Source organism: Postia placenta, assembly GCF_002117355.1.
Source record: "Postia placenta MAD-698-R-SB12 unplaced genomic scaffold POSPLAscaffold_3, whole genome shotgun sequence".
In the NCBI taxonomy this organism is placed as follows: Eukaryota; Fungi; Basidiomycota; class Agaricomycetes; order Polyporales; family Adustoporiaceae; genus Rhodonia; species Rhodonia placenta.
The window spans coordinates 2,024,681-2,047,747 of record NW_020169834.1 but is presented as its reverse complement, the minus strand read 5'-3'; the positions used below and the strand labels follow the sequence as shown (position 1 = coordinate 2,047,747).

General features: G+C 52.4%; 11 protein-coding genes across 11 annotated transcripts; 6 read left to right on the top strand and 5 right to left on the bottom strand.

The window, feature by feature from the left end:
- Nucleotides 1-202: 202 nt before the first annotated feature.
- Nucleotides 203-967, bottom strand: POSPLADRAFT_1178960 (hypothetical protein). Its single transcript, XM_024488631.1, has 3 exons — nt 871-967; nt 662-814; nt 203-583 (listed from the first exon to the last, which is right to left on the bottom strand). Exons 1-3 carry the CDS (start codon nt 915-917, stop codon nt 409-411), a joined length of 375 nt encoding a protein of 124 aa, XP_024342075.1. The 5' UTR covers nt 918-967; the 3' UTR covers nt 203-408.
- Nucleotides 968-1,795: 828 nt separating this feature from the next.
- Nucleotides 1,796-2,065, top strand: POSPLADRAFT_1054039 (hypothetical protein; the record flags this gene model as incomplete). The annotated part of the gene is made up of 3 exons (XM_024480480.1): nt 1,796-1,837; nt 1,891-1,935; nt 1,991-2,065. The coding sequence occupies 3 exons, from the start codon at nt 1,796-1,798 to the stop codon at nt 2,063-2,065; spliced, it is 162 nt and encodes a 53-aa protein (XP_024342074.1).
- Nucleotides 2,066-3,473: 1,408 nt separating this feature from the next.
- Nucleotides 3,474-4,907, top strand: POSPLADRAFT_1135170 (hypothetical protein; the record flags this gene model as incomplete). The annotated part of the gene is made up of 4 exons (XM_024484553.1): nt 3,474-3,677; nt 3,734-3,873; nt 3,929-3,946; nt 3,998-4,907. Coding segments are annotated over 4 exons (1,272 nt in total), but the record flags the coding sequence as incomplete, so codon positions are not given.
- Nucleotides 4,908-7,854: 2,947 nt separating this feature from the next.
- POSPLADRAFT_1178959 (hypothetical protein) lies at nt 7,855-8,430 on the bottom strand. The gene is made up of 4 exons (XM_024488630.1): nt 8,377-8,430; nt 8,269-8,314; nt 8,040-8,207; nt 7,855-7,987 (listed from the first exon to the last, which is right to left on the bottom strand). Exons 1-4 carry the CDS (start codon nt 8,389-8,391, stop codon nt 7,956-7,958), a joined length of 261 nt encoding a protein of 86 aa, XP_024342072.1. The 5' UTR covers nt 8,392-8,430; the 3' UTR covers nt 7,855-7,955.
- Nucleotides 8,431-9,069: 639 nt separating this feature from the next.
- Nucleotides 9,070-12,182, top strand: POSPLADRAFT_1134742 (hypothetical protein; the record flags this gene model as incomplete). The annotated part of the gene is made up of 12 exons (XM_024484514.1): nt 9,070-9,243; nt 9,307-9,433; nt 9,491-9,604; nt 9,661-10,742; nt 10,794-10,862; nt 10,924-11,164; nt 11,222-11,325; nt 11,386-11,485; nt 11,536-11,572; nt 11,625-11,784; nt 11,842-11,859; nt 11,919-12,182. The coding sequence occupies 12 exons, from the start codon at nt 9,070-9,072 to the stop codon at nt 12,180-12,182; spliced, it is 2,490 nt and encodes an 829-aa protein (XP_024342071.1).
- Nucleotides 12,183-13,285: 1,103 nt separating this feature from the next.
- POSPLADRAFT_1167499 (hypothetical protein) lies at nt 13,286-15,104 on the top strand. The gene is made up of 8 exons (XM_024487966.1): nt 13,286-13,336; nt 13,387-13,562; nt 13,619-13,749; nt 13,806-14,000; nt 14,050-14,398; nt 14,454-14,544; nt 14,597-14,655; nt 14,716-15,104. The coding sequence occupies exons 2-8, from the start codon at nt 13,481-13,483 to the stop codon at nt 14,931-14,933; spliced, it is 1,125 nt and encodes a 374-aa protein (XP_024342070.1). The 5' UTR covers nt 13,286-13,336; nt 13,387-13,480; the 3' UTR covers nt 14,934-15,104.
- Nucleotides 15,105-15,152: 48 nt separating this feature from the next.
- POSPLADRAFT_1065170 (hypothetical protein) lies at nt 15,153-17,002 on the bottom strand (the record flags this gene model as incomplete). Its single annotated transcript, XM_024481911.1, has 10 exons — nt 15,153-15,213; nt 15,265-15,772; nt 15,834-15,909; nt 15,971-16,047; nt 16,103-16,240; nt 16,301-16,372; nt 16,426-16,534; nt 16,585-16,609; nt 16,734-16,799; nt 16,938-17,002. 9 exons carry the CDS (start codon nt 17,000-17,002, stop codon nt 15,495-15,497), a joined length of 906 nt encoding a protein of 301 aa, XP_024342069.1. The 3' UTR covers nt 15,153-15,213; nt 15,265-15,494.
- Nucleotides 17,003-17,641: 639 nt separating this feature from the next.
- POSPLADRAFT_1078765 (hypothetical protein) lies at nt 17,642-18,524 on the top strand (the record flags this gene model as incomplete). Its single annotated transcript, XM_024482969.1, has 3 exons — nt 17,642-17,689; nt 17,753-17,967; nt 18,026-18,524. Coding segments are annotated over 3 exons (762 nt in total), but the record flags the coding sequence as incomplete, so codon positions are not given.
- A 243-nt stretch (nt 18,525-18,767) lies between these two features.
- POSPLADRAFT_1044675 (hypothetical protein) lies at nt 18,768-19,512 on the bottom strand (the record flags this gene model as incomplete). The annotated part of the gene is made up of 3 exons (XM_024478584.1): nt 18,768-18,931; nt 19,041-19,376; nt 19,443-19,512. The coding sequence occupies 3 exons, from the start codon at nt 19,510-19,512 to the stop codon at nt 18,768-18,770; spliced, it is 570 nt and encodes a 189-aa protein (XP_024342067.1).
- A 199-nt stretch (nt 19,513-19,711) lies between these two features.
- POSPLADRAFT_1039020 (hypothetical protein) lies at nt 19,712-20,666 on the top strand. Its single transcript, XM_024477478.1, has 4 exons — nt 19,712-19,839; nt 19,905-20,036; nt 20,109-20,146; nt 20,209-20,666. The coding sequence occupies exons 1-4, from the start codon at nt 19,812-19,814 to the stop codon at nt 20,350-20,352; spliced, it is 342 nt and encodes a 113-aa protein (XP_024342066.1). The 5' UTR covers nt 19,712-19,811; the 3' UTR covers nt 20,353-20,666.
- A 231-nt stretch (nt 20,667-20,897) lies between these two features.
- POSPLADRAFT_1044673 (hypothetical protein) lies at nt 20,898-21,892 on the bottom strand (the record flags this gene model as incomplete). Its single annotated transcript, XM_024478583.1, has 6 exons — nt 20,898-20,919; nt 20,973-20,990; nt 21,052-21,128; nt 21,186-21,343; nt 21,400-21,681; nt 21,733-21,892. The coding sequence occupies 6 exons, from the start codon at nt 21,890-21,892 to the stop codon at nt 20,898-20,900; spliced, it is 717 nt and encodes a 238-aa protein (XP_024342065.1).
- Between the last annotated feature and the right edge of the window lie 1,175 nt (nt 21,893-23,067).

Genomic DNA, 23,067 nt, shown 5'->3' with positions numbered 1-23,067 from the left:
GGTTGGACGAAGGAGTTCTGCGGGGACGTGCGCCAAGCAGGGCCGCTGAAATATGGAGCGGGCTGATTGAGATAAGATGCGGGGGTGATGAGGACCGTGAGGCAGCGTGCGTTAGCGAGGGGAGCACCCAGACGCGCTCTCTGCCTTTGGCTTCTCATGTCCTTAATATCCGTTCGATTCATCCTTGATATATCCTGCCCAAACTCCAGGCAGTTACCGCAGCTATGGTACAACTAAAACAGAATGCTGATGTCGAAACTGCCAGCGGGCAATGTATACAGTTTCGTGTAGCGTGTATGGAGATCCTACTGCATCCGATATGGACCAGGAACACGACTATATGGCGGGGTATGACAGGGCCAGTCTGGGCGAGTGCAAAAAGGCCGGTAGAAGATGGTATAGGGCGTGTCACGACGCTTGCGCAGGTCTCTCCTGCGAACGCGCCGCGCGCTGGCTCAGCTCTCGCTGCTTCCGTTCTGCCGCCTCCAGCCGCTCTGTCATCGCGCGCAGCTCTGCCTGCAGTTTCTCGTTCTCCTGTGTGAGCTTGAGCACGTTGCTCGCGCGTTTCTGCACCTTTTGTATTCTGGAGTGACGGTGGCAGCGAGGGGTGGAGCGGACGTTGAGCGGCTTGTGGTGCTGCGAGGTGACGGCTACAACTTACTCGGGTTCGTCATCGCGCGACTGCGGTTCCGATAGAATAGACTCAAAGGTCATCGTGAGGTCCAAGTCAGATTGAGGCAAGTCAAGGTCCGGGAGTTTGGGGGAACTTCCAGACTTCTTCGGCTGGTCGTCATCGGGTCGTATAGAGGGCTCCCTGCGTCCCATATCAAGCTGAGTGAGTGAAACGGATTGAAGAAAAGGTATGCCTACCGAGATACTTGCTCCTGAGGCTGTTCGTAATGGGTCGCGGAAGACATTATGCAGGATGAGGTATGCGGACTGAGTAGTGCAGGCTGGTGGTTGTAAGGGTACCCATTACGCGGAGGCTTACACGATCCGGTAGCACTAGCACTGATCATCGCTATACAACTGATTGGGTGATACGTCACAATCTGATCGACACCGTTCCCTATGCGACGTACACCGGTCTCTTGATTGCCTTGCCTCAGGATTACAGCATTTACTCTAGATGCATATACTTGTATACGACCGAAGAAGACTATCTCAACCCTGATGCTACCAATACCCAAGTCGCGACTTGTGCTATGTCCGAATACACCCGCGTCGACTGCTATTGGCAAATCTCCACAGTGAACGTTCTAGGATCGCAGCTATCAGTCACAGCTTGAGGATGAAGTGACGGGGTGATATTTGGCAGTCGAGACGTACGGCTACTTACCTGTGTCAGATGTCTATCAAAGAAGCAGTCCACTCCCTCGAAATGTTGTCTTGATAGTGCCCTGCCTGGCTTTGAAGGCAGCACTCCTCGCGCGCGCGCGCCCAATGCATAGCGTTTACGCTCGGAACCCAAAGGTATGCAGATCAGGCGAGACAGATCGAGAGTGAGTCATTACCAGCATCGTCTATTCGACGCAGAGAGAGGCGGTGGCCGCCGTATCATTGTTGAATGATGTGATTCTGTGCGGTTTGATCAGGACCACTCATATAGATCTCCTAGGGATAGACAGGTAGCGACTGCGCTGCCGAAGAGGAAGAGCAAGCCGCCTCTCGTCATAAGGTTTGCGACAATGAGGAGGCTGTCAAGGGGGAGGCGGTCAACATCAGAACGCGTACCGTAACGCGTCTGTCACAGTAGTGCGTGACAAGACGCGACGCATCTTCGCGGAGTTCCACCATGTCTTCCTTGATAAGATTCTTGAGTACCCTGCTTGAAATAGTCTGTCATAACGATAAAGATTCTTGACGACCTCGAGCTAAAGTGGGCGGCAGGTATCTGTTTCAGTGGACTGGATGGAACTCCCCATAGATATCAAGGTATGTGATATAAACTCTCTGCTACGGTTCCACTCCTGATATGACCAATGCACAGGGTGGTTGGGAGACTATACTCAATGAAGACGTGACCCTCAACGGCGCGTTCTCTTTCATATCTCTCATATGGTAGCGTGTACAGCTCGAGCGTGAGAAGTTTGACTGAGACGCACATCCTTGCCTGACACACAGACCCCATGCACGAGGTGCAGCCGATCGAAAGCGGATACCGACTTGCGTTGTCGTCCAAATTTTCAACTTCATCCACACGAGTACGGCTCTGCACCCATCCCCTTCCTTATAATTTGTCTCCAAACCGCACAGGACGATTTCGGCGGGAGAATCATCGCCAGTTTGATAGATATGAAGAATCAGCCGCAGTCAATAATTTAAGGACGCGTAAGAGACGTCTTGCTTCCGCTTTCAATGACATCACTGTCGGGGGAAGACGCGCTCGGTCCTCAGGAGGGCTGATAGACTTATAGGTACTTCGTGGATGCATCGTCATCGTCATTTTCATGATCCCTGGACAACCAGTCTATAAAGGTCACGGTGCCGGGAATCGCCAAGCATACAATATGCAGGTTTAGAATGATGCCGCCATTGAATTTAAGCGCTAGATACTTGGGTTCAAAGCGCTTACGCGTGACAGTCCGCGTGTGTCACATAGACGCGTCGTTGCAGTCACCACTTCTGCCCGCGTTTGTGCTCTTCGCTATTTTGTGCAAATATGGTGAGGCACTGGAAGTCATCTTGAGCGATTTTCTACAAGCACAGTTGCGAATATGTTGTCCGAGATATGACACTGGTCCGCATGCTTATGAGTGTCTAACCACGATGGCAGGACGGGGCGCCGGAGAATAAACCACAACCCAGAACACAGTCTTTAGAAGATCAGGAAATCAATGCCGCTCCAGGAATATCATTTGAAGCAGACAATTCACATTCACCGCGAGTTCTGGGGTCGTCAGAGGCAGCTTTAGTCAAGACAGAGACGATGACGGATCGTCCGCAGCGAGATTCAGAGCCGATGACCCTGGCGGCGCCAGCTGGGACATACGGACATGTTGGTGGAAAGACCATCATCATGTATGCCCCAGCTTCCTCACAGCCCTCGGACAGCGAGGACGAGGAGGATGTAGATGCACAATTGGATGAATGTATGTAGTGGTATCCTGATAATTGAAATGGTCTCTGATGATGATTAGGCTAGGATATTGAGAGTACAAGTATCATCAATGCTTGCGTTCGTGAAGTCGAGTTCTCTGGTCCTAAATCTCTGGATGCCCAGGATAGATATGATAATATCGCTATGGAACTCAAGAGCGACGGAAGTAGGGGACGAGGGGATGACTGATATCAAAGGAGAAGACATAGAGGAAGCGGAAGAAGACGAAGAAAAACAAGATGAACCTCTCGAGAATCCTTCTACGGATATCAGAGTGAGTGCTTCGTACTTTGCATATACTTTACTGATAGTTTGTTGCGAATCAAACTAGGGCGATTTAGCGCAAATACTTTCGGAGGAGTCGTCAGTCAAAGGGTCGTTTGCCTTCCATCATTCATACCCTAAAGCGCCAAATCCCACTCTGTATCTTGATGGACTTGGTCATATAGGACTTCCGTTGAGCATACGCGATGCGGAGGCCATCAAGTCAAAGGCAAACCAAGCCCCTTTTGGCATGGGTGAGCGCACAGTAGTTGACAAGTCTGTACGGGATACCTGGGAATTGGATGCGTCGCAGGTAGCTAAGACCTTGAACCATAGAAGTCGTGTCCTAGCTCATAGCCGCCCTACTAGGTACGCTTCGATAACCCGGCCTGGGACCCGTTCTTGAAACGTGTCGTGCAAGAAATCTGTACAACGCTCGGAGTCAACATCGCAGCAAGCGAACCACGATGCGAGTTGTACAAGCTGCTACTGTACGAGACCAGCTCTCAGTATGTCCACGACGCATTTCTACGGCACTATTATCTCAAACATGTGTCGTGACAGTTTCCTACCTCACGTAGAGTAAGTGCAACGCAGACACCATCTAACTCGCGCCTCATGCATATATCACAGCACAGAGAAAGCGGACGGAATGTTTGCGACCATCGTCGTTGTACTGCCGTCTAAATTCAAAGGAGGCAGTCTGCACGTTTCACATGGGGGTCTTAATACTTTCTACGACTGCAGTCCAAAGAGTCTTACGGAGACGAACGTCCTGGCATGGTACACAGACGTCATGCACGAGGTCAAGCCCATCACGAGTGGATGGCGACTAGCGCTGTCATTCAACCTCGTTCACACAACAACGTCTTTGCGTCCGGCCTTGTCTGGCCAGACCGAACTCGTTGGAAGAATGCGACACGTCCTTCTATCGTGGAAGCAAGATCTTGATGGAGACGCCCCCCTTAAATTAATCTACCTCCTCGAACACAAGTACCCCCAGGCAAACCTTCGGGGAAGCGCACTGAAAGGCCGCGACGCTCAAATTGTTGCTCTTCTTGACCTTCTGGCGAAGCAGCTTGACTTCCGCCTTGGTCTGGCAAACGTGGTATGTCGTGTTTCTGGTTACGCCGACGATCCAGGCTATGGAAGAGGTGGTTGGGGAAGAGGATACTCTAGCGATGAGGACGCCGACGAAACCGACGAATATGTCGGCATGGGCGAGGTTGAAGACACCTCTCTTAGCATCGAGAACATGGTAGACCTGGAAGGCACCTTGATCAGAAAGCACCTGGATTTCGCTTTTGAGACGGAAGGGATGCCGGAAGACCTTGATGAGGTGCTCCAGGAGGGAACGTACGACGAGCAAGAGTACGAAGGCTACCTCGGAAATGTATGCCGTCCTGTAATCATCATTTGCGGTGCTGACCGTGTCCACAGGGGGCTGGTTCCTTGGAGCGATGTGCGTTGGCCCGAGTTCTTATTTGAGTCGTCTCTAATAGCCCATGATAACATGGTACAGGGTACCGCCGGACCGTTCTAGTAATCTGGCCGAGATCGAGCCACTATGACATTGTTCTTGGGGCTGACGGACTCAATTATGCATGTGATAAGATCAAGAACACAGCTTCCACCTACCCATCAGCGGAAGAAATCGAGTTGACGGATTACGCCCTGCGTCGCGCAGGGTCGTCCGATGTTAAACTAGTGGTCGACAGTATTTGTCACACTGCTATCAAATGGAAGATGCTCACCTTGTGGATGCGCGCTGTTGGCACTTGCGATGCGCTTCGCAGTATCTCGACGCTGGACGGGGTCAACATACGAGCAGCATTACAGACATTTGGCTTCCACTCCATTCAGCCTACGTCAGTGTTTGTGACTGTCATCTACGCGACTGGCTAACACATGTCGTAACAGCCTCGAGACTGCCCTAGAACGAGAGCAAAGCAACTCTACACGGCTACGCTTCATCGATGAGCTCGAGAATTGGGCTAAAGATGATATAGCCCAGGGCCTTGCTCACGAAGTCAAAGATTGGCCTGCACAACAACGCGAGACAGCGTTGAACTCTTTGAAGAAACCTCAGGGCGACGAGTATAAGCTCCTGCTGTCTATTGCTCTGAGATATGGTGGGCTCTTATGCCTCGAGGCTAGGTGCGTTTCTTCCCTCTCCCTTCACCGTTTGTTTTGCGAAATTGATTAGGACTTCCTTTTCTACTTATTAGATTACTGCCGCAAATCAAGTCCACAGCAGGCTGCACATTTCTGCTTGAGTTTGCTACACATTTACATGACCAGACTGACTTTGCCGATTCCGACAACCGAAGTCGAATCATAAAGGATCTCATCAGCTCTGCCATAGCCAAAATCGACTTTTATGCCCCTCATAAACCCAAGGAGCCTGCATGGAGTCACCACAGGACCTCCCCTGAATCAACGCACCATCTGATTAGAGCCCAACGCTTCCTCAGGACCTGTTTCAAGACAGGTCGAGACGATCTCATCGGCGCCGTCGTCGAAAAGCTCACAGACATGAAGGGGCAATCGCGTGCTGTGGCTCAGACGCGGGCAAAAGAGGTCTTGCTACCACTCGTCACTTCCCTCGCCGACGTCTTCCGTTCCGCACCCGCGACCGAAACTATACTACCTCCGCGAAAATTATGCAATGTTGCAGTTAATCTGTATCTAGATTCGCTGAGCGAAAACCCGAGTTCAGCCAGGAAAACGGATATTTCTTCCGTCATGCAGGTTCTCATATTGGCCCGTCAGTCAGAGCTGATTATATCTACGTATGTGTCGGTTGCATACAATCGGAATGCTGTTTATTCTGACCATCTGGGTGTACAGGGTCGTCCCTCATGTGGAGGCAATGTCGCTCGATGCACATGGTCTACGGGCGTTTTTTGAAGAGCTCCACTCGAAGCGTAAGGATATCCAAGGTGCGAACGCAGGGGAGCGCGATCAAGATGTTCAACGCACCATGGAGATGCTGGTCACCAAATACGCGAGAATTACCCATCTACACGCTTACACAAACCCTAGCTACTACTTAGGAGCGACTGGGGTTGGCTCCATTGTCGATGTACTGAACTGCTGTCTCGCCGTGGGTGTCCCTCAAGCTTGTCCCATCGTCCTTGAGCGCTTGCTGGAGGCATCGCTGGAGGAAGGTTACTTCAATCGCACGCTCATACCCCTGTTGCCAGAGCTGCACAAGTTGCTCATTAGACATGGACAATCTCCTGCCTCAGATCCTTTTGGCTCTGTATTCCGACGTATCGTGTTAAGATGGGCAGAGCAGGTTCTGGGGCCTCAGCCAGCAGACAGTTCCTCGAAGCTCATGACAATACAGCAAAAATGGACGTGTTCCTGTCACCTTTGCTCACCCGTGCGGCAGTTTCTGCTGGCGAAGCCGGAGAAAATAGCGACGTTCCATCGAATTGGTGCTCCGGCTAGGAAACATATCGAGAAGTTTCTCGAATCCTGCGCCGGTGCACGGGCTGCAAAGTGGGACACTGTTCGCACAACACCTCAAGGGCTAACGGTGCGCATTCATATAAATATACCTGTGCTGGGAGTAATTGTCGGCGCACCATAAGTAACGAAGGACAATTCAATATACCTACCTATCCGATGGGTGTCCAACCAGAAGATAGGGATGGGTATACTAAGGAGCATTAGCGGCGATACAAACGAGCTGAAGGCAATCCTCAGAGAGGATTACACTCGTATCGTCCATCTCCTCGACGGAAAACGTGTAACGGACACGTCAACTGTTGCAGCCGTCACTTCATCAGCGGTTGCTGCAGTGAGACGTACCCCTGCGTCGAGTCGTCAACCACTCCCAGTCGCCTATCGTCCCGCAGCACAAAATACGCACCGGGATCCTGCAGGTAATTCGGCTCCTCGACCATCGCTGTTACCAGCGGCAAATCGTTCTACCAATTTACTATTGGCGTCAGCTCCAGCTCAGGGACGACCCTGCTCAGTCTCAAATTGACTCAACGGCGGGCCATGGACCTGCAGGAATTCCCCAAACGCGACCAGCTCCTGCTCCTTCTGTATCAGAACAAGCCCCCGAGCCTCCGAGAAAGCGAAGAAAAAGATATTGCGACAGTGAGGACGTGATTGACCTTACGAGCGATTAGGGCCGGCCTTACGGCAAGTTACTCGCCGTATACAAGAAACAAGCACGAAAGAGTACGGCAGGAGCCAACCCGTTATGATCTATGCGCATATACTATACCATCATTGCATTATATGACCGGGATAATAAAATAGGTTAAGAAGCGAGCAGTTCTTGCTATGGTGAATGAGCAAATTGGGTTCAGCATTGGCCCAAACGCTGAAGTGATACTGACGAAGGTTGATTGCCCGCCTCAAGACGCCACCCGAGGGCAACAAGCGTATCGCACCAGAGATGGTGAGATTTGCTCGCTGCCTATGAATGTGTTGATGTCTTATGTTCTCATCGCTAGTGGTAAGGGTGATACAGAGGTGGAAACCCATAGCGTCGTATATTCAGAGCAATGCCAGAATGATAGGAGGGGATGAATACAGTGAAGAAATAAGTGCTCCCCAGTATCCGTAACTACTTTTGGTACGACCACACGTTACGGAGTACTGTTATTGGATCCATGAACAACTATACGGAGGATCTGAGAATGGCACTTACGGCCAGCCTTCGTTGCCAATCGGTTAAGAGAGTCGTCACTCTCACCCATCGCGCGGACCGGGCCGCAGAGCGCAAAGGTGGTAGAGGTAGCTAGTGCCCGGCCGTCGGCATCAACGTCGCAGATACTGATCTGCACCGAGGCATGGTCCTTTGCCGTGATCAGACGGTCTAGGATGTTCGGACTTGTCAGAATCCACTTTGCTATTCTCAATAGTTCAATAAGACGTACTGGTCGCCGCGCACTTGCGGGGGACGTAAAGGTCGACAAGGACACCCTAGAATTGCGGTTTTCGCTCAAAAACAGTGCATTCCGCCGCGGAATGTCATATATCCCTACCTGATCGTTCTCCATTGTGAAATATGGCGCGGCGGCGTGAGTCGTGGAATGTGTGGCACGGCGTAGAGGAGTAAGGTTAGAAACTGTACAGTTATGACTTTTCTATTTGTCCGTGCTTGACCTTCCAGATGAGGACAGGTAGGGCCACGTGGATGCGCACGTGAAATGACGCGCCTTGGCAGGTTGTGGTCGACGCCGCACTGTTCAGGTCGCCTCAGTCTGCTTGCCTTTCGGACCACCTACCACTACTTTGTCTCTAGTTGGCTATCGCTTTGACATTATACAGACAGTAAAGCCAGGAAATTCTCACAACTTGAATCATTGCGTGCTCAGTACATTCAACACCTAACTATAGGAGTGCCATCTGCGCGTTACATCCATACCTGTTGCCAACCTGAGATATTTTGCCCTCGAAATCACGTCTGTCGATTGTATACCTAGACGACTATGTTAGTCTTTCTTCTCACTACAGTGATGCGCTTGCTCATTCGTGGACAGCTGCGTTGGAGCTGCGCGCGCAGCTGTTGCACAGTCGGGGCTACAAGCCGAAACCGATAAGTTGAGGCCGGCGGTCTTTATGGGAGGCTCCCCGAACCTTGTACCTCTTGAGAGCAGATTGTCCACAATATCTGTGAGCTAGACCTTCTGTATATCATGCCGGAGCTACTGGACTTGTGTATCTAGGTGGATTCGATGGTCGAAATCAAGCATGAGTCCTTAGCTCAGGATAGCTCGCATTTCTCATCTCCTTCGTCAAACGAAGAGGAGAGTAAACATAGGCTCATATATAGCAAGTCGAAGGTGTACGTCAATCCGACAGCATATGCCAAAGACAACATTCCAGGATTTGTTGCCCTTGTGAAAAGGGTTGGTAATGCTAAACCTGCAGTGCATTTATCGATGTCTGACCCTGTCTACCTGTCTACATAGGACGGTATTAATCCTACATACCTCCTCGCATGGATCCCGGAAACGTTGCTTCATGAGAAGGGAGAGAAGGAATGGAACAAATTTATGAAGTTCGAAGAGAGCACGGCCGTGGATGACGAATATGAGGGTAAGTCCTTTGTCCTAAGTCTCCACCATCACATGGAAGTGATCTCCGCCATATGAGCAGATGCCGTATTGATCGATCTCCCGGTACAACGCCCCGAGTCCTACGCGTTCTCTGTGCCAGTTACTTCAATCTACTCTCTGATTGTAAACTCGCCTTCGCTATCATCATGGTGTGAGTAGCCCTTTTATACTTTACAATATTGATCTGAACGAGCTGCCAACCCCCAGATGGATCAATTGCGATCAATCTCATAAGCGGTTCTACGCTGCCGACATTGCATTTTCATGATGATGAGTCTCAGTCATTCACAATGTCCGCAAAATCGCCCACAGATACCCCGCGGAGCCCCTCCACATATCCACCGCCACCATCAGATGCCACGCCGCCACCCAAGACCGGTAGCACCTGGGGCGGGGAGGATCTGCTTGCTCGGCTGCGGTTCTACGCCCATATCCTGCGTTCCAGTCTCCAGCCGAATCTATATTTGGTAGACCCGTCCAGAGAGGATATTGAGACACATTCTACTCAGCTGTTTTCGGACACAGCTGTCGACGACATCCTCGCCCAGTCCTCGTTTGCCAACTCGCACTCCCCTATCCCTGCCCACCGCCGTCCGCGTCCCGTCTCATCACCTCCCAATCCGTATTCTATGCGCGCGTCCATTCTCCACCGCTCACTACCTCAAGGGTCCTCTTCAAACGCTTCGGGCTCGCAAGCACGGATGGCATTGCTTCAATCATTCTCACAGATTACTCGCCACGCTGCCCATGCTGCGCAGCAGATTCTGTCACACCCGCTCGCGAAACCTATCGTGCCTCATCTTCCTGATCCCGTAAAGAGCCTTGTCAACGCTAACGGCGAGTGGGAATGGGGAAGCTGGGTAGAGAAGGGCGGTGTTGGCGAGTTCGAGAGTGCCCGCGTGTATCTTGCGCGGTGGGCGCGCATCGTGGCGGAAGAGGGCGAGCGGGCACGGCGACAAGAAGCACAAGCATTGCCATCCTCCTCAGAGCCGGCAGAAGAGTCGTCTTCCCTAGGCGTTTTCGAACTCCTGCAGTCGACGGCGAATTTGCCGACCCCGAAATCATCCCGAAATCCTAAACACCCTGTTGATGAGAGGCAATGGAGAAAATGGTTCGATCCGGAGGGGCGTCCGAAAACAAGGATCGAGGAGATGAGGCGTGAGATTTTCAGTCGCGGTACCAGCTCCACTGGAATGCTTCGGCAGGAAATCTGGCCGTTCTTACTTGGAGTATATGAATGGGATGCAACCGCTGCTGAGCGGGCTCAAAAATGGGAAGAGAAACGGTCAGTTCCAATCAAGCTGTATAATGTGGTAAGAGCTGATTGCTGCCACAGCAAGCAGTATCAGTCGCTCAAGAACGAGTGGTGCGGGGTCCCAGAAGTATTCGAACGCCCAGATATCCTCGAAGTAAGGATGCGTCCAGGCTCTCGCAGGGTGTGTTGTACACCACTCACCTCGCACTCAATAGGAACGACATCGAATAGATGTAGATTGCCGGAGGACGGACCGCTCGCAACCACTGTTCGCAAGTACTACACCTAATTCTACGCCTGCGAGCGAGGATGTAGAGGATGAGAAGCGGATGCATATGCGCTATTCAACCATGTCACCGCAGACGTGTGATATCGGCGCACAGGCACCGACAAACGAGCACATCGAGCGCTTGGCTTCCATTTTACTGACATACAATCTATACGAGAAAGAGCTCGGTAAGTACATAGACACATGACACTCGACTGCCACAAATCAAGCTGATGTGTATGAAGGCTACGTCCAGGGAATGTCAGATCTTTGTGCCCCAGTGTACGTCGTGATGGACGGTGACGAGGAGCTGACGTTTTGGTGCTTCGTTGAGATTATGGATCGCATGGTACGTGCATGCATTACAAGCGCGTCAGCTGCCCATGCTAAATTAGGACTGCGATTACAGAAACAGAACTTTCTCCGCGACCAAAGCGGCATGCGCAAGCAACTGTCAACTCTCCAGCAATTGATTGCTGTGATGGATCCAGAGCTCTATCGGCATCTAGGTACCGTGTCAACAGATGTTGCAATGTGTTTTGCTGATACATGGTTTCAGAGAAAACAGATTCACTCAACCTGTTCTTCTGTTTTCGGTATGTGTACCTCTTCCGCAGATAACTAAATCGATTGCTCAGCTGGCCGCAGATGGATCTTGATTCACTTCAAACGCGAATTTCCCTTCGAAGATGTCTTACGCCTATGGGAAGTGTTGTGGACCGACTATTATAGTAACAACTTTGTTATTTTCGTCGCTCTTGCCGTCTTGGAGTCGCATCGCGATGTCATTATGCGGTATCTGGTTGAGGTTCGTCTACGCATATGTTACGCTACCAATATTGATAGCTGAACATACATTAAACAGTTCGATGAGATACTGAAGGTATGTTTCCGTCAAACATCCTGGACGAATATCGACACTAAGCGCATCATGCTGCATAGTACTGCAACGAGCTCAGCATGACTATAGAATTAGACTCGACGCTCGCCCAAGCCGAAGTCTTGTTCCTGTCCTTTGCCCAGTTAGTCGCCGACATGGACCGTCGTCAGGCCGAGGAGAATCCTACCTCGGTGGGAACTGCTCGCCGGCGGATCAAGACAAATTCTACCGGCGGACCGGAAGCTGGGAATAATGAACGCAGGGTCGCCACGAAACGAGTTTCTCTGAGTGACGACATGCGGTCCTTATTGGTCGCCGGACGGTGACAAGAGTTGCCATCTACACATAGCAACGCTTTGGGTGTATTGTATTCGTGCGTGCATTTGTACTAGCTCCATATATTGTATCATAGCCATTCACGATGTCCAGACTGACCGTAGCCCTTCTTCATCCTTCAAGACGATACAGGAACGTCATAGCGTGGCATCTCAGAGGTAAGCTTCCAGAGGACTTCTACGGGTCAAACGCTTCGCGTCGGTCGTTCGTCGTCTCACAACATATGGACGACTTGCATTCCTACATTTGAATTGGCGTTTCACACCTTGTACTAACAAATGCATAAGGTGAGTTGCTGAGTACATGACACTCCTCAATATGCTTTCTCCTCTGCACATCACCTCTGTGAAGTGGTCGAGTGGTTAGTCGCTCCGATCGCTGCAAGTGTGCGCCATGTGATAAGTCCAGCCGACTTTGCCGGTCGGCTGCTGCAGAATCCTGCCGTTATCGATGTATACGCAGTCGTCAATCTTTGGATTCGCCCACAAGGATGTGTGGCGGAGATTGAATACGGACGGCAACGCAATGTCAGACGTCGCATCTTGCATTGAGCAACATGGGAGATCATTTTTATGGGGATGGCACCGATGAAACGCATCCACGGGTATCCAAGCGATTATATATCTCAGCGAGCCTCGGGGCTACCACGCATCACGGTCAAAGGTAATCGTCGGAAATTGTGAAAGGTTTACGCTTGGCGAGACTGCGCCGCGCGTCGATTTTCAAACGAGTACTAGATTCATTGAGCTGGATCTACCACAGGGGTAGATATTATGCTTCCACAACGTTGGTCTAACGCACGGATGCCTCTCAAGTAGAGACATCTTATTAATCTTAGCTGACGAACCGGGTCCGATGATCCACCCGTACGGATCTGTACGGAAGTGTCGCTAAGTAACCACAATGAAGATTACGCCCAGAATCCTCAGGGGTCCTCGCCCAAGGGTCGGTACCTTGATGCAACCATAACTACCAATTGACCTTGGCGACCATTTGAGGTGGAAGATCTCAGTAGAATTCTCAACGTCCGGCCCGGGTCTGATGCTGGGAGGTTAAAAGAGCTTAGGGTCTTGGTTGTTCTCTAGACCGTGGTATTGCTTTCCCTTTCCCCAGCTAGCCTGGTTGCAGAGCTTCAAGTTACTCGGTATGTTCGCCCCTGCTGCCTCTCTTGACGTTGCGTTCAACGGTGCATAGATTCGCAGGTCGTCGGCCGTTCCCTTCATTTTGACTTCAAAACATTCATTTTGTTTGATATAACCACATCTTTTCTTGAAGCCTTGATCTCGTCATGTTGTCCAACCACGTGCTTGCTCTTGCTTTGGCGTGCTCTGCCATAGCTTTGCCAATTATGAAACGTGAAGTGCCTCAGGGTAAGTAACGCGGTGCAGCGCATGCTTGTCACTTACTGAAAATCTTTGCTTTGCAGAGCACTCACACAACATCGTTCTGGCGTCCGTTCGCCCCATGCTCGCGCTCGACAATCCTAATAACATCGAGGACCCGGTATTTGGTCTGCTAGGAAACGCAGCCGCCGCCGCAGGCGCTGGAAGTATTACAGTGGGTCTTCCGCTCATGATGTGCTCTTTGCGAAGAGGGCGTTGACCCCGCAACAGAATCTAGATTGTCTCCAACAAGACACTGCCGACCAGGCCTTCACCAATGCGAAGGCGGCGGGTAACGTGACAGGCATGACCTATGCCCTGATCTATCGAGCCATTGAGCGGAACACAGCGGCCGTGGGTCAAGCGTCGGTCATCTGTAACGAGACAGCAAAGAACCCGGAGATTGCAGCCATCACGCAACACCAGGTCCGTCATTACTTTCCGTGAAACTATGCTTACTGACATGTCAAAAAAGGACCCTGCATCTGCCAACGCCGCTACCACGAACAAGAACATCGTCCTCGCGCTTGCGAAGCAGATTGCGTCCGTCGGCGGCGACCCGCAGCTGGCCCTGACGTCCGGCACTTTCGCGCCAGGCACTATCGGCGACCCTACTGCCGCGGGCAACACATGTGATGTCGCCGACGACGAACCTGGGTGCATCTTCTCGCAGAACCTTCTGGTCGACGATGCCACCGCCGCAGAAATAAGTGCTGCTGTTGCAGGTGTCGCTGCCACATCTGCGGCCGCGTCTGCAGCCTCGACCGCGGCGGCAAGTGCTACCACCGCTGCCGACGATTCCACTGCAACGTGCGCTTCCATTGGTAACTATCATGGCAGCTTCTGTTCGTACTCTGTGCTTACGTGGACATCCTCTAGCCACCGTCACTATTACTGTGACAGACGCTGCGACTGCCACAGCCGCGACGGACGTCGCGTCGGCCACCGCGGCAGCAACGACGACTGCAGCGTGAGTCTCCCGCGCGAGTTTTGCACCATGTCATCTGATAGCAACTGTACAGAGCGGCTGCGGCAACCTCGGCTGCCTCGGGGGCGAACCTTCAGACCTTCACTGGTGCCCGTAAGTCCCTATACAATGCTTTCGTGCCATGCAGCGACTGACTGTACTTGCGAAACGCAGTCGGTGGCGTCGCGGCTCCCGCGGTAACCGCTGGTGGCCGTGGCTTTGAGGTCGCGGGCGAGACCGGGGAATCCTTCCTTAACGTCGCCGCCGCGCTCGGCCGCTCGTGCGACGTCCAGCACAACCAGTGCGCGGACGCTGCCAACTCGGGCGGGCAGTCCTTCACCGTTGGCGACTGTGACACGCAGGACACGCAGTGCAAGGCCGCGGCGAACTAAGGGCCTGGTGGCGTGTGATGCGGATCTGAACAAAACGTAAATTATCGCCGCCTGCTGGATCGTGTCGGGCGGCGTGTGGGATCGTTGAGGTGTTTTCGTTGGTTATATCCCTATTTTGTTTTTTGTAGTCAACATACCCGGCTCCGCGAATCGAAGCTTGTTCCTGCCTTATGTTGTCCGTCGCGCTCCGTGAGAATTGAGAAGCGCATCGCATAGGTTCCTTGCAACCGCTCGCATACGTTCTCGTCTCTAGCGCAACTACAGCTGTGATTGTCAAGTACCGGAACATGGTCACTAATAGTTCACAGTCTGAATGTTACGCGTAATACACCCTAGTCGCCCCGATTACCGGGACTTACAAAATGACATCCAAACAACAAAACACAAGACGCAGGGCAGGGAATGTCCCTTCGCCCCTTCTATCCCCCCCTTAACACCACCAAGCAACCACATCACAGTATCCAAAGCCGACCAGAAGACTACGTCAAAAAATCACAAAATCCTTCCACATTCTCACAACAGTCAATCGAGCGGCCTTGTCTGCTCGCTGCTCGCATGCTTTCAAATCTCATAGCCCTCCTCGTCCCGCGGCACCGTCCCCTCCGTGAGGTCGATCTCTTGATCGCGGAACGGGTATTCCGAGTCGCCGTCCCCGCCGATCATCGGTGTGCTCTGCGAATCGGAGCGGCGGTGCAGTGGGAGCAGCTCCTCGCGCGCGACGCGCGGCGAGTACGGGCGCTCGCAGTACTCGGTCGCTAATGAGGGGTAGTACTGGCGGTAGGAGAAGTAGGCAGCTGTGACGCCGAGGATAGAACCTGTGAGGACGTCGGTTGCGTGGTCTGTTGTGCAGCGTGAGGACACCTTAGGGTGGGGGGAAGGGGCATAAGGAAGGGCACGTACGACGGTAGTCCATAGTGCGCGAGATGGCGACGAGCGCCGCTGCTGAGAAAGGAGTAAGGGCGGCCCATGCTTTGGGCTATGCGAGACGGAGAAAAAGTTAGTATTTGCCAGGAGGGCCTGGAATGGAATATACTGACCGCACAACCTCTGTGGTCGAAGAGGTGAAGTTTCCCGGACAGGTAGAACGACAAGAATCCAAGGCCGGCAAACGACACTGCACGTCCCGATTCCGTTTAATCAAGTATTACGAGGAGCACAGAATTACATACGGCTGGAATGTCCGCTGGGGAAGCTTCGCCAGCCGTCAGTCATCATGAAACTGTCCGTTTGGGTGCAGATTGCCGCCGTTGATAGCCCGTACGTCGGGTCGGCGGCCCCGGCTCTGGGGATGCATCGCGCAATGAGGTCTGAAGGGCAGTGAACATCAGTTATGCCTCAAATCGCCGCATGTGCTCGATCGGAATTACCAGGTCGAGGGCGCCCTACGGTAATTTTGGTGAACTGGGTGACCGCGCCGGCCAGCGCTACACTCAACAGCACTGGAGCGCTTGCTGTTAGTTGGTCAGATGAGATCTTAACTTTACCCGCTCACATCCGAGGGTGCTGTTGTGGAGGTCCCACCAAGAGCGCACGGTGAGATAATTGATTACGCATTGCAGGACGAAAGGCGCCGCTCCACAAATGAAGTAGAGTGCGATGGGCTACCACACGGGTCAGTTACAGGGGGATTTCGTTCGTGGAAGACACACACCGGAACGCGTTCATGGACAGCGTAGCTAGGGAGTTTTAACGCATGAAAAGGGTTTCGAGTAAAACTTTGGCGTGATAATCTCACGGATGGTATAGGCTAAGGTCTGATCTCAGTACTATGAAATCACAGCGAGAAAACACAACACCAACGTTTTGTCCTCGAGTGAGAAGTCGCGTTTGAAGCCGGGTACATCATTCAGTGCGATGAAGAAAACGCTGAGTGTGGGGGTCAGATTCAGAGCCGCGGCAAGCGCCCCAGCTTCGATGTCATACCCCAAGAATATGGTAACGAGCCTTGATCGCGAATGTGCTCAGAACCGGACTGAGTTTTGGAAATAATATTCGAAATCTCACCAGTCGGGAGCATAAGACCGGATGAGCTGGCGCCGTCTGGCGTTGAGTGTGCTGGTGGATATCATGGTTGGTACGGGCCACCCAGATGGGAGAGGGCCTTTTATTCAGTAGTGGGCGGCAGAAATCGAAGGGACGTATAGAGTCGGGTGGACGTCCGTGACATCAGCATCCTCGTATCCTATCCAGAATCCCACGGTGGTGGGCACTGTCTACCAGTGTGTTGTGATTGAATGAAATCAAGGCATGCGTAGCATCATATACGAACTTGAACAGTTGCCTATTCCAACTACACACTCGCACTGCGGTGATGCGCACGCAGTCGCCTGCAGGCACATCCAGCCCATCTCCCAGCCAAGACCATCCAAGACTCCATGGGCCACGCACGGCACGTGATTCGCACGCTCGACAGACGCGTCGGAGGCGCGTACGGCGCGTGCGACCCATTCTCTCTGTAGTGCTCCTCTCACAAGCTCACTCTAGATCTGTATTGACTGTGCACTATGGACGGTCGACATAAAATACATGGCGAACTCGAGTGGAAGCCAGGTACGCACCGAAAATAGCCCTCCGCCGCTTTGCTGAAATGACCCCTCGAGTTGGTAGAATATGATACTATGTTGGAGGAGATAGCATCCACAGATAGCATCGAGTGAGAAGTGCATGCACGAAATACTGATATCATTAATGAACCCTGGTGCAGCATATCCAAATGGCCGCTTGTGCGCGATATCATCAAGCACAAATTAAATGAGGTGTGTCTCTGGCGTGCCTCGAACAGTATTCCCAGAATACTGGAATGGTGGATATATTCGCAGAATATTGTTATGTTTTTGTCTGGGGATGTGAAAAAGGAGTATTCCAGATCGACAGTGCAAGCTGCACCATGTCCCGGCGGACTTAAACTCCCGCCATTCCCGCCTCGTCAGCGGAACGACACCAATCCGTACGAAGCCCCCAAGAACACTCTCACAGGGAAGGAGGCGGCAGATTTTCAACGAGAGATCAACACGCAGATTGATGGCTTCGACAAGTGCGTACTGTTTTGTCCGAAAACATGACTCTTCTCATGTCGTACTTGGTGGAAACAGAAGTCCACCGTTCACAATCCAACGCGTCTGCGAGCTCGTCTTACGGCCCACAGAGCATTACAAATATCTTGGAAAATATCTCCGAGCAGTCGAAAAGTCCCTCCTTGTGACATCGACCTGGGATGCCTTTCCTCCCACGACCGACAGCGCGACCAATCAAACAGGTGTTTCTCGTGTCCCTCTCGGTGCACCTACACTCTCGACACCTACAACACCGATCTTCTCCCCCATCCCCTTCCTGCATGAAGATGCTCGGCGGTCAAGCTCTCGCAGCCCACCCCCCAGTCCCCTCGTTTTACCCACAGTGGCTATAGGTGGGACAGCAACAGCCACGCCGCTCGCTGGGGCGGAAGGAGCAGAACAGAAGGCGCTTGGCCTCGTAGATGAGCTTGATGATCCTAGTCCTGGGCATCTTAGCGAACACCCACAGCCGTTATCCGCGACTACGACGGTTCCAGATCCAAAACCATTATTCAGTCTGCATAGTCGCTTCGTCAAAGTGAAGACCGAGCCTGAGGAGGGGCCACAAAACAAACCGGAGAGTGGGAGTGGAAGCGAAGTATCTGCAGCACAGGAGGAGGCGAAGAGCTAGGCTGCTGGTATTGTGTGTGTATATGATCTTGACTGCCATGTCCATGTGCGATCTTACCCGCCACGATGTCTGAGACTCAGATTGGGAACGTCCAGATCGATACCGACACCGATTATGTAAAATCTCGTTTGATTTTCTCGAGCATCGCGTTCATCCGCAAACGCATATCAGGTTGTCCTCGGCCACGACCTCCGTGCGAGGCTCCCCTGTCATTGCTCCGGCCTCGTCCACGATCTTGTCCTCGGCCAACTGAATTACCCCGTCCACGATCTTGACCCCGGTCAGCTGAGTTGCCCCTTCCCCTTGGCTGTGAGCTGCGGCGGCGATGTAAAGGATCCGACTTGTGGGTGTGCAAGGTCGATCGAGAGTACGCCTGCTTCTGCATTTCCCGCAGCGTCGGCTTCACTTCTGCTGTGTCCTCACGAGACGCTTCCTTCCGTTTTCTTGCTGGAGGCGGAGATGAAGCGTCGTCTGACTCGTCCTCCGCGCCCTCGCTTCCACTTCCGCTCTCCTCTTCCTCGCTTGACTCGTCTGCATTTTCCGAGATAGACACGCCATCTTCGCTATCCTTCTCGAGCGCATCTGCGCGGCTTTCATTGTGACTGGGACGCGTCGTCTCTCTGTCCATGTCCGTGTCTGCGTCCGCCACCAGCTGCGTCAATTGTGTGCGAGCCGTAACAAGCCCTTCCTTGCGTTTTTGTGCCTTCCACTGGCTCTTGATTTTCTGTACCTCGACCCAGGAGCGTTTGAGCTTCTTCGCTATGAAGATAGTTATCATAAGCATCACGGCCGGCACAACAAACCTCGAGCAAACACCGCACGCACCACGATCGACGGGCAGGTGCTGGAAGGTCGGCGGTTTCCTTTTCTTCGTGCCGTCCGACGAATTTGCCATTGGATCCGGGGTCGTGAATAGTGCGATAGGAGGGCTGAATGCGGCGAATGCGGTGAGCGATGAGCAGCGAGAATCGAATGAGCGAAGGGCCTGGATAAAGTAAGGCCTGTGAGCCGACCGTGGAAGACCTGCGATGGGATTACATAACTGTGGCTATAAGACGGAGCCTCCGATCGTTCGTCCGCGGCACACCAGCGTCGCCCGCCTCTAGTCTTTCCCCGTCTCTCTCTCTTACTGCCAGCACCCCCACTCAGCCGCCCTCCCCACTCCGTTTTTAGTCTAATCTCACCGACCGTCGCATGAGCGTGCAGAACCTCAACACCTTCGGTGAGGGCCTGCGCACCGCACAGCTTATCGATCGCTGCGGCGCTGACCCACGCGACCTTTTGCAGACCCCTTCGCAGACGAGGGAGACCCGCTTGGCGCGAGCGCAGACGTTGGCACGCAGCAGAACTACATCCACATCCGCATTCAGCAGCGGAACGGACGCAAGACCCTCACGACGTTGCAGGGCCTGCCCAAGGGTGAGTCGCTCCCGCCCTCTCGCCCACCGCACACCAGATGTTGATCTTTTTCTTCGCTCGCGTGTTGTACAGAGTACGATGCTAAGAAGCTCCTGAAGGCATTCAAGAAGGTTCGTGGTGGCCCATACTGTATGCGATGTTTGTGTGGCGGCTGACACCACCCCCTTGTCAGGAATTCGCTTGCAACGGCACCCTCGTTGAGGATGAGGAGGCCGGTCAAGTCATCCAGCTCCAGGGTGATCAACGTATCAAGATATCCAACTTCCTCGTCGAAGAAGGCGTGGCGAAGAATTCTATCAAGATTCACGGGTTCTAGCCAGACTTTTGCTGGGGCCGAGCATTAACGCACGCGCATAATGCATTCCGTTCTCTCTCTCTGCGCCGTTCCCTTCTTTTGCCCATCTTCTCTGCCTGACGTTCATGTAATGACCGCATACACCGTTTCATGGCTTTCCCCTTCCCATTTACAGTCTGTACTAGTACTACTAAATGCCGAATGCGCATCGGACTTCCATGGCGTTTATGGCTCACAGCTTCAGACGTCATTCTAAGAAGAGACGGAGGATCGTCCATTAAATATAGTACGTATACATTCGCAGGTAGAACCAATGGCAAGCAGTGGGACACAAATACATACGGAAGCAGATGACCTACATGCGGGACTCGTACCAGAGCATCGTGGACGGGAAGGCGATCCACGATCTGATTGTCTCAAGAGCGTTCGTGCGGTTCTGCTCATCGGATGGTAGTAGGTCATAGCCAGCAAGAGCGATGCATGACTTAACTGCAGCACGTCTCATTCGCCGTTGGCAGCATGCGCGATCAGCAGTACCGAAAGCACACCGCTGCAAAGACAACAAATTACTTGATCTTGTCAAGAGGTCTAGTAGATGATGATGGTTAGGCCGAGTAACAAGATGCCATAGGGAGACTTGCCTGTTGAAACCTCCACGTCTGTGGATATGAAGAGATTGCATGAGCACACTACCGAGGTTTCCAAAAGGAAAAGGCGTACCGGTTCATGTACTGACGCCATGTACGTATTTTCTTGACGTCTACACTGCCTTCCTGGTTACCCTCGACACGCTTCCCCTGGAAGAACGAACGAGCATCAGCACAGCAGTGGCGTCAGGAAAGAGGTTCAATGACCTTAGTAGTACCGAAGCCCGTCAGGCCCATCATGGCCATCATGGCCGCATCATCTTCGTTGGTAGCGTCCATTGCCTCGCCCTCTTCGCCCTCCTCGGCGGGTACCTCCGATTCCTGGCGAGGGCGAGCACTTGGAGGCTCCTCGGAGCCCACCGGTGCTACAAATGCGCTGTAAATACGTGTGCAGAATAGAGAGAGCTCAAAAAAGACGTACCAGAACGCGAACTGCCTGGTGTATTTTCCGAGTGAGTGGCGGACCGTTTATCGTCTGGGCGTCCATCCCGCTCATGTGCAGTGCCACTCGGCTTTGCATCCTTGTCGCGGACACTCTCCCCGTCCTTCTCCTTCTCCCTGTCTCGCGGCGGGGGAGGCGGTTCCCGCCGTCCATCACGCTCGCGGCCGTGGTCACGTCTATCCCGGTCGTCTCTCCTCCGGTCGTCGCGCCTGTCCCGACCCTGTCTGTCGTCGTCTCGTCGCGCATAGTCTCGGCGGTCTGCTGTAGATGCTCGTCACTCCGCGAGTTCATGTAAGTTCATACAGTACGTACCTGGTGCTCGCCCATGTCCTCGCGGGGGTGGGCTCCGCGAGCGACTCTGTTTCGGCGCATCGCGGTCTCTGTACCGCTCCCTGTCTCTGTCCCGGTATCGCTCGCGCTCGTCCCGCTCCCAGCTGCGGTCGCGTCGTCGGTGGTCGTGGCGAGACGACATGTTTGTTAGTAGGTGTAGAGCGAGTGTTCGTCGCAAGTGATCGGCGTGGTGTGTGCCCTTGTCCCGCCACCACGGGCGCCTCACTAACTCCCGTGTCGCTTCTGCATTTGGAACACTGCATGCGGTATTCAATTTTCTAGTACAAGAAATCAAATAAAAATCGAAAGAAAAGTTAATTTATCTAATCAGTATTCTGGCACCTAATATGGAAGTGAAATCGAAGAAAAATAGATTATGTAATCCATTTTCCATTGTCTCTTTCAATTTTCCTTCGATTTTTCTCCAATTTCCATTCAATTTCTACATCAGTAAGATTCAATAGGTGCTATTTGCTTTTAATTCAATTATGATTTGATATTTTGTGCAGGAAAATTGATTCCTGCATGCAGTGGAAAGCGTGATTGTAGTTCAATGGCCTCGGGCAAACGTAAATACCAAGTTAATACTGTTGTGCCTTCAACAAAAAGAGTCTTTGGTTCTAAGTAACTTAAGTTTACTCCTTTGTCATATAATACACATCGGAATTTGTCACAATACTATTTCTAAGCCGCGTTCTTGACCACATCGTAGCTTTAACAGTCTGGACTCTGATGGAGGATATGCAAATGACTACGCTTCAGAACACAGGAAACCGTCTACCGAAACAGCGATTCCGCTACGTACGATGACTACATGTTTTACCATTCAACATGATCAAAATTGACCTCATCCTCGTGATAACAACGTAAGTTATGGCGCTAGGGTACAGCTAACGCCGTAAACGCAGTGGCGCGACTGGGTGAGGTGACAAGACCGGAGAGCAGGAGCTGCAGCGACACAGAGGTCAGAGGGATGCTCCAGGTGTAAGACTCTGTATTCATACCTGCAGCGACACAGAGGTCACTGCACGGCTCGTAAGTATAAGTACATGTGAACAGAAGTAATGGGACATACGAGGGATGCTCCAGGTGTAAGACTCTGGAGCATTCCTCATTCGACAGGTAGCCTTATGTACCGTAGAGTGGTCTTGTATCGTAATCGAGATTCAAGACACATGATAAGGTAACAAGAACACAAGAAAACAATAGAATAAGAAATACGTACGGAAGTCGACCATGCGTGTATTGTAAACGCGCCGTACAAGAAATCACATCTCAGATTGCGACACTCCCCCTCAAACCTTCGAGAGTCCCATG